We start from the raw sequence: 9,122 nt of genomic DNA, 5'->3' as shown, positions 1-9,122 counted from the left end.
ATCTCTGTGACCATCTGCAAGAGCACATGCAGCAGAAAGCTCCATGTACCCTGCTGTGGGTTTCCACTGATCTCCAGTCAGGTGGATTACGACATAATCACACTTTATTATCAAAAACAGATGAAGCTGTCTGGTTCAGTGTTAGAGCAGAACCATGGGAGAAAGTGTGTTATGAATTAGAACACTGGTTGCGACAAAACAACCTTTATTTTATTATATGGCATGTTAAAGAGAGAAAACAGTGAAATCATGCATTTTCATGACTGTCTTATTCTACATTCACACTTTGTCCTACACTGAGGGAATTCAATAAGTAAACAAAAAAAATGATCTTTTCATTTATTTTGTATAGGATGGAAACTGCAATGCCATTAACTGTATCTGTATTTGTATATGCTTAGTGCTCCAAATGATCACACCTGTTACTTTACCTGGATCAGTGTTGTGCTAGTTACTAAGAAATAGTAACTAGTTACAGTTATTAGTTACTTCATTCAAAAAAGTAACTCAATTACTTTGTTTATTACTTACAGTACACCAAAACGCCATACCGTTAAAAGCTACCTTTTTAGTTACTTTTTTAAAGAACGTTCTTCAATGTTCCCATTAATGGATAAGACCATCGAACCAGAAAGACACAACTTACATTTGACTAAAAGTTTTTTGTCTTTATTCTCGACTAAAGTGAAATAATAAGCATGTTTTGACTTTGAGAAACTTGTCTTGCTCTCGCCTTGACTCGCCATGTACTGCCGCACATACTTGAATAAACGGAAACACGCCCACAGTGCGGCGTCTTCGTGTTTACAGTGGTTGGCATAGACCAATCCTACAATGCGTGGCTGCTGTAAACAGGTTAGACTGTAGGCTACACTTCAGCCTAAATGAATTAATTTAAAAAAGTAACGGACAACCGCACCATATAGTAACCTTATCTGAGTTACTTTATATAAAAAGTAATGCGTTAGAGTATTAGTTACAGTCAGAAGTAACTGCGTTACAGTAACGCATCACTAGTAACATGTTATTGCCCAACACTGCTCTGGATTTATATACAAATTGAGTGCGGTCTAAACATTTATTTTAATGTGTCCCAAAATCACTGAAAAACAAAAACCCACAATAAATTCTGTCTCAGACAATTTTACATCATAATTATAATATTATTAATCATACAGTATATATATATATATATATATATATATATATATATATATATATATATATATATATATATATATATATATATATATAAATTTAAAACAGCACGACCCTGATTAGGTAGTTAGTGAATGAGCACTACACTATATATTCATGGTAAATATGGTGTTAAATTATCCCACAAGCTTCATACTGATTGCCAATATAGCATGAAGGTAAAAGACTCCTGGACCTGTTTTTGGTGCATCACAATTCTATTTGGTGCATCGCTATTCTATTTCTAATGTGTATTTGTATTTGATTACATCTTAGTTGCTAAACACGTACTGAAGTTAAGTAGCACAAAAGGTCATGGACGCTGGGACCGCACTTGATAGTTGAACTCCTGGACTTCCTGGTCACATTGAAATAGATGGTGCTTAGAAAATGTTTTGACACTATGGACCCTTTGGTGCATTGTTACAATATAAATTCATTAAAAAAGAATGTTATTCAGTCTCTAGCCTAAAGCAGATTATGAACTATGATCCTGAAGTAGGCATTTCTTTGGGACTTTTATCTACCTTAGTTTTTGCCTAACATTATATTTGTATCTTATGTAAGGACAAAGTGAGCTTGACTTCACTTGACTTGAATAATGGTCCATGAAGTTCAGGAGCTGCCTGTCAGTCTATTTAAATGTAGATTCACTGTCCACTTTAATAAGAACACCTGAAGATTTGGCTATGTATGCAGTTACTGTATTTTATATTTTAAGTGCATAAAGTGCATAAAATCATGCAGAGCTTCAGTTAATGCTTACATCAAACAACAGAAGTGTTTGACTTTAACCATAGTGTTGTCGTTGGTGCCAGATGGCCTGGTACTCAAATAAAAAAACACAATGTGTTTGAAGGGTCTGTAGGTAGAAGCACATTGTTGATAAGAGAGCTGCCAGGAAGTCTATAGTAATTCAAATATTTAGTTTGCACAACAGTGGTGAGCAGAAAAGCATCTCAGAATGCACAACACAGCAGACATTAACATGTATGAGCTACATCAGTAGAACACATTAGGTTCCACTCCTGTTAGCCAAGAACAAGAATCTGAGGCAATCATGGTCACAAACTCACACAAACTGGACAGCTGAAGACTAGAAAAAATGTAGATGATTTGTTTTCTAACCTACAACTGTACATGATTGCCTCAGATTCTTGTTCTTGTTTTGAGATACCTTTCTATTCAGCATGTTTTTAAAGCATAATTCAGCATGTTGTAGCTCAAGCGCTTAAGCTGCGGGATTGTTACCCATAGGTTTGGAGTTCAAGCCCCAGCACTGCCAAGCTGCCACTGTTGGGCTCCTGAGCAAGGCGCTTAACCTAGGCAAACAGAATTTCACTGTGCTGTAATTTACAGTATGTGTGACAATAGTAAAGGCTGCTGCTGCTTCTTCTTCTTTTGTATCAACAAGGAGTGCAACAAGAGAACTGGACAGCTGTAATATGATTTGTTTGAAAGAAAATTACAGTCTGACTACCAGGCCAGGAGCAAGGAGCACAAATAAATAGCTCACATCCGCAGTTACCCCGGGTCCACTGTGTTCTAAAAGTGGTGTACTGCTGAGATTGCTACAGTGGTGTTCACTGCAATATCTTCAGGCAGAGATACTTGTTCTTCTAGAACCCAATGAACCTACACATGCCCCAGACACAACTATCAGGAGCAAAGCCAATTAATTGCTATGAGTCCTGCATTGAAGCATATCATGCATCAAGATTTAAAGAGGGATTTTTATTTTCAGAATCGCAGATCCCACTTTCATTTTGGTAAAAATTGAAAGTTAGGCAATGTTTGCATAGGGTATCATTATTTTTCTTACTAATATGCAGTCATTCTTTTATGTGAAACTGCATAATTAGGCCGAGGCAAGAAGTAATCCTACAAATGGTTCAGATCATTTGGTCTTTTTATGTGCTTTACTACACATCCAGAAGATAAAAAAGGACGTTTAATCCTTCTCAGTGCACCGAGCTGCTTTTGAAAAAATTATAGACACTGTATGATCACTGAAAACAAAACAGAGCATGGTTGAAACAGTCAACTGTGTGAGTCACGTGCTGCCTGGGGATTATTTGAAACAGATGGATGGGTTTTATTACTATGGTACTTGAAATGGCACTGAGTGGAATTTCAGTAGGGAAAATAAATGTTTGCATTAACACTTCCACCATGTATAATATGCTGTTGCTTTGTAATTTTGTGCGAGGCATACTATTATAGATGCTAACAACCCAGTAATTATTTTGAGTATATGGGTTTTCTTCTGGGAATGAGATTTGTTTTCTATATTCAAGAAATCTTTCTGCCAGAAACATAACATTTGTAAAGAAACATCTTCAAAATTCGTCTTCATCAAGTTAGTAAGGAAACTGTTTTTTTTTTATACCTGTAATAAAATCACATAGAATTTTGTAAAAGTATGTTTAAGATTTGTTTTATTAACAATATCCAAATCCACAGGATATCTGTTATGCATAATACACTTGGTTGTGAGCTGGTCATTGGGAACACAGGGATGAACTGATATTATATTATATTTTTTCTTGACTGTAATATCACAGTATAATATCAGGATGCATCAGGAACCCTTATCGTCCAACATGCCTTTACATATTAATATTATGAGATCACTATTTTGTGGCTCTTCTCTTCATTGGTTATTCACCATTGAACCTTTGTGGTGAAAACCCCACAACATAGTCTCTAGCATATGCTCCAAAACCCTTCTCCATTCTCAATTTCAATAAAGGGGTTAATATTAGGGTTTGTTGCTTAATGTTTAATTTCCCTTGTTTCACCAGATTAAGTAAAGTGTAAATACTTTCTCAAAACTGATGTAATTGTTTTTTATTACTTATTGGCAAAGTTTAAGAAATGGTAAATTAGCATTGACTGAACAATTAATTAAAGTCAAATCTAATCCCTAGTTGAAGACCAGTTAACTCTTACTATGATTGGGTTTCTTATAAACATTAAGTAAAATGTGTCTGGCAACTAGACACCAATTGTGTTGTGTCTCTTTCTGCAGACGCTGCCCACCACACAGTACGAGCTGGAGATTGTGGCTAAAGACATGGCAGGAAGTGAGGTTGGATTGACGGGAACTGCCACTGCTACCATCACCATCACAGACAGAAATGACCATGCACCTGAGTTCACCCACTCACTGGTAGGACATTTTATTTGTTCTTGGCTTTGTCCTCATTCAGAGTGATGATAAATATAGAGAGGAGCACGATGCAGTAGATCAATTTAGTTATTGGTCCTGGATAAATCGTCTAATATTAAAGCTTAAATATATGAGGTTTGACCTTTTTTGTCTTCATCCATTTTCTCATTCACACCACTAAATATTTGGTATTCCTCTACATAAACATCCAACACAGAAACGCTAGAATCTGTTTGATTAGTGATGATGTTCTGATTAACACTCCTCATTCTCATCAATTTGAAAACTTGGAATTGGATGATTCAGATTTTAAGATATTATGCCACGAATGCAGCCGGAGCAGATGGAAATTTTTAATATTTTGCAAAAAAACAAACAAACAAAACAAAACAAAACAAAAAAAAACAATTTACTTTTCATTTGTTTCAAAGTAGTAGTAACAAATTTATAATAGTTACTGAATAATATGAACTATACATCAGCATCACTTAATCTTCAACTCTGTTTGGTCAGGTGTTTTTTTTTTATATTTTTAGTAAATGCAAATCTGATATTTGTGTCAGTTGTATTTCAATTCATGGGGTTAAATTAATGCATTAACTGTAATACTGGACTGTTTCTATAGAAACAACTCATGTACATGAGTCTTGGAAGAAAACTTGGAAAGTTTTTGTTTGTGCACTCAAGTCTGGTGTACATAACTGTTTCTTTTGCAATATTCTTTAGGGTACAGACTCATGAAACTTTCAGTGTTTATATCCTCATTAACATAAGGCATACCATGTGACTTCCAAACCTGATGGTGTCTGTGAAAAGCACTAAATTTATGTATAAATTTGTCAATGCATAATGTGCCTCATTTATCAATCTTGTATCACTTTTAGTTGTGTGGAAATGTTTGTGTAAATCAAACTGAGCAAGAAGTTTCTGCCAGATTCTCAAAAGTTTTAGGAACAATGAATTTCCTTGTATTTCACATGTATATGTGATTTTGACCTCTTCTGTCATACACATAGTGGCATTTCTTTTGTTGTAAAAAAAAAAAAATCAGTCGTTAAAAAAAATCAATCAAAGACGAATGTAATTTTGTGTGAATATACTGTATAAAAGTGCAGTAGGCCATGCAAATTATATGATTTGATGTAGCTCTAATATATTCTCCTTATGCATAAATTTAAACACAGTCAGTAGCAGGTTTAAATTTACAGGAGTTTCATAAATACCATATTTTATAGTGCATATTTTGTAGCACATTCGGAAGAATAAGGGAAACGGAAGAATAAGCACATCTTGTGCAGGGATCCAGGGTCCCAACCTAGACAGCATGAGAGCGGACGGCAATAGCAAGGTGAAGCAGTCCTCTCCAGGCTCAGATGGCAATCTGGGGTTTTGGGTCAGCTGGAAGTTTCTGTAAAAGATATCAGAGAGATACTATCTGTTAGTTCTATTAGGCACGCCCCCTTACCTCCCTCTAGCTGCTGAGCCTGGCTCTCCCTTGTGTTACACGGCCAGAGGGTGAGTGCCACAGCGGCGCTCTTGATTGGGTCTCCGCTTTGGCCACCCCGCCTTGCACGCTGATCTAGCGGCGCTGACTTTGGTGCTGAATCCTTTTTAGCGCTTTGTCAGCGGCGCTGTCCATGGTTCTGAACCGCCGCCTTTTCCTTCTGGGTTTTGTAGCCTTTCGGTGGAGAGGAGCGGTATTTTGGCTGCGTCCGGCGGCGGTCCTGCTCCGCCGTCACTATATATATATATAGTGACGGTTTCCTCCCCTGGTCCAAAGACATGCATGGTAGGTTGATTGGCATCTCTGGAAAAAATGTCTGTAGTGTGTGATTGCATGAGTGAATGAGAGTGTGTGTGCACTGCAATGGGTTGGCACTCCGTCCAGGGTGTATCCTGCCTTGATGCTCAAAGACGCCTGAGATAGGCACAGGCTCCTCGTGACCCGAGAAGTTCGGATAAGTGGTAGAAAATGTATGTATGAATGAATGAATTTCTACTGTATGCAGTGTAGCACATTATTTTGCTAATAGAGTTCAATTATGTATTCTTCTTTAAGAAGGCAAAAAATGTAAAATGGATAACTTGTGCTATTCAGGGTTGTCATTATAAGCATAAAACACTTATAAGACTCTTAGCAGATTTTTTAATCTCTACTTACAAGGTGTCCATTTAAGTGTTCTAAAGCTAAACTAGGTTAAGTTTTGTCTTATTCACAGGAAAATGTGCTTTTAATAATAAAGGATTCAGCAGAATTCTTCTACATCACAAGAACATACCTCTAGGTGGATTGGCTATAGATAAATTACCCCTAAGTGTGGAACTTTGTATTAAATTCATGGTTAGTTCTTAGCTCTGCGGAAGGAACCATTAATGTAGGAGTGTAAGTGAGCAGCACATCTATCTATCTATCTATCTATCTATCTATCTATCTATCTATCTATCTATCTATCTATCTATCTATCTATCTATCTATCTATCTATCTATCTATCTATCTAATGCTCTCTCTCTCTCTCTCTCTCTCTCTCTCTCTCTCTCTCTCTCTCTCTCTCTCTCTCTGCTTAGGCCTTTTGTGTACACATATGATATAATATGTAAACAAGATTAGGTAAACACAGAATGAGTGTCCACACCCACCCACACACACACACACACACACACACACACACACACACACACACACACACACACACACACACACACACACACACTTTCTGTGGTTATTCTGTTCAGAGATTTTCACATAGATAGGCAAAGTGAGCGCTGGCAGCACATCCATCATTTTAGGCTGAGATGCAGCTCAGTGACATGGTGACAGCTGTGATTCACACACGCAGGTGATGGACTGGATCTCACACAGAAGCTGTTGTCCTCTATGACCTTTGCTTTTTAAACTAATTGTAATTGTAATACAGGGGCTTTGTCATGCCTGGAATACACTTCTCTTCATTGCAAATATGTGTGTGTGTGTGTGTGTGTGTGTGTGTGTGTGTGTGTGTGTGTGTGTGTGTGTGTGTGTGTGCCACACTTTTAGCCTTTACAATGTACTCAGCAAGCACAACCAGAGAGAACCATTTAGCACAGTGAGGCATTGCAAAAAGCAGTTAAACTACCCCACCATTACTTCCCACTGGTGATGAATTTTTCAGCATGTGCCACCTTTGCACTTAGAAGTAGTGAGAAATAGAGGAGAGAGAGAGAGAGAGAGAGAGAGAGAGAGAGAGAGAGAGAGAGAGAGAGAGAGAGAGAGAGAGAGAGCAGGATAGGGCGATGTGATGCTGAGCCACTGATATAGTGAGTCATGTGCTTTTTAATGGAAATGCCCTGAGATCATGTCAGGGTCTCAAATGCATCACCTCATCTTGCTTTCTACTCTGCTGGCCTGCTCCCATGATGCATTGCAGTGTCTGAGGCCTCTGGCTGAGGTATGTGGGTGTTCTGGTCCTTTTTTCAGTGTACTGCTCATCTGTCCAGGCCTTTGCCTTATGCTCCTATTTCTCATTCTGCTTTAACTCAGTGGAGAAATGGTCTGTGAAAAGAAGTGCATAAGGCTGTCATATTTGAAGCACATCCTTTAAGTGAGACATCAAAACCTGCTGTATCATCAAAAAATAGTGCATCCTTCTTGTAAATTTTACTTTTTAAAAAGACGTCATTTGTACTTTAGTCATTTAGACTACTTTGGATGATTTTTGTTAAAAATTTTAAACACGGCACGTCGTAATAAAGTAATTTGGGTATTATACAGGATATATTAGAGCTCACTATCACACACCTTCTATCAGCCACACCATCTCTCAGCTACACCTTCTATCAGCCACATCCCATCTCAGCCACACCTTCTATCAGCCACACCATCTCTCAGCCACGCCTTCTATCAGCCACACCTTCTATCAGTCACACCCCATCTCAGCCACACCTTCTATCAGCCACACCTTCGATCAGCCACACCCCATCTCAACTACACCTTCTATTAGCCACACCCCTCTCAGCCACACCTTCTATCAGCCACACCCCCTCTCAGCTACAACTTCTCTCAGCCACACCTTGTCTTAACCACAACCACTCTCAGCCACACATTCTCTTTACCACACCCACTCTCAACAACACCTTCTCCTAACCACAACCAGTGTTTCTCCTGACTAAAGCCACTGTTTTAGTATAAACTGTTTTATGCTTCCCCAGTTTCAATATGTGAAAGCACACACATTTCCCCCACACATTTGCTTGCATCATTAGTTACTTTAACCCTAATAAGAGAGGGTTTTTCACTACAGAAAGGTAAAGTAATTTTCTTCAGAATCAGGGCTCAGAATATCTCCAGCGATTGGGTATAAATATAGGGTAAGAGCTGTTATTATTTCTAACCTAGGTTTGCCTGTAGACAGTTTATCTCAGTTTAGCTTGCAATGACTCATTGTCCTAAGTTTCAAGTTTAATCAAGCATTTTAAGAAGAGTCTGTACTACCGCCTCTTGATGCTTTCACAGAGTTTTCTTTGATAATACATCATTAAATATATCCACATCACTGTTATTTTCTGTCATCTGGTCATTTGCCTCACTTACCCTTAGATCACACAGTATCATATGATATTAGATACTGGTATGGGAATGTATTTATGAAGTATGTATATGATAATGATGGACATTATATGGAATATAAGTAACAAATGACCATGTCATTATATATATTATAATTATATAATGTTACAAATTGCAGATATAATAGTCACATTAAAACCTTTAACATA

General features: G+C 37.6%; 1 protein-coding gene across 1 annotated transcript in view; it reads left to right on the top strand.

Moving 5' to 3' along the window:
* The window catches only part of cdh13 (cadherin 13, H-cadherin (heart)), a 321,756-nt gene that overhangs the window by 249,621 nt on the left and 63,013 nt on the right, over positions 1 to 9,122 (top strand). Inside the window, exon 9 of the mRNA XM_027161229.2 lies at positions 4,229 to 4,369. Within this exon, the coding sequence (XP_027017030.1) occupies positions 4,229 to 4,369 (141 nt within the window). The remainder of the gene's footprint in view (positions 1 to 4,228; positions 4,370 to 9,122) is intronic.

Source organism: Tachysurus fulvidraco, chromosome 13, assembly GCF_022655615.1.
Source record: "Tachysurus fulvidraco isolate hzauxx_2018 chromosome 13, HZAU_PFXX_2.0, whole genome shotgun sequence".
NCBI classification, from domain to species: domain Eukaryota; kingdom Metazoa; phylum Chordata; class Actinopteri; order Siluriformes; family Bagridae; genus Tachysurus; species Tachysurus fulvidraco.
The sequence above is the reverse complement of the archived record's forward strand: the minus strand, read 5'-3'. Positions and strand labels throughout refer to the sequence as shown.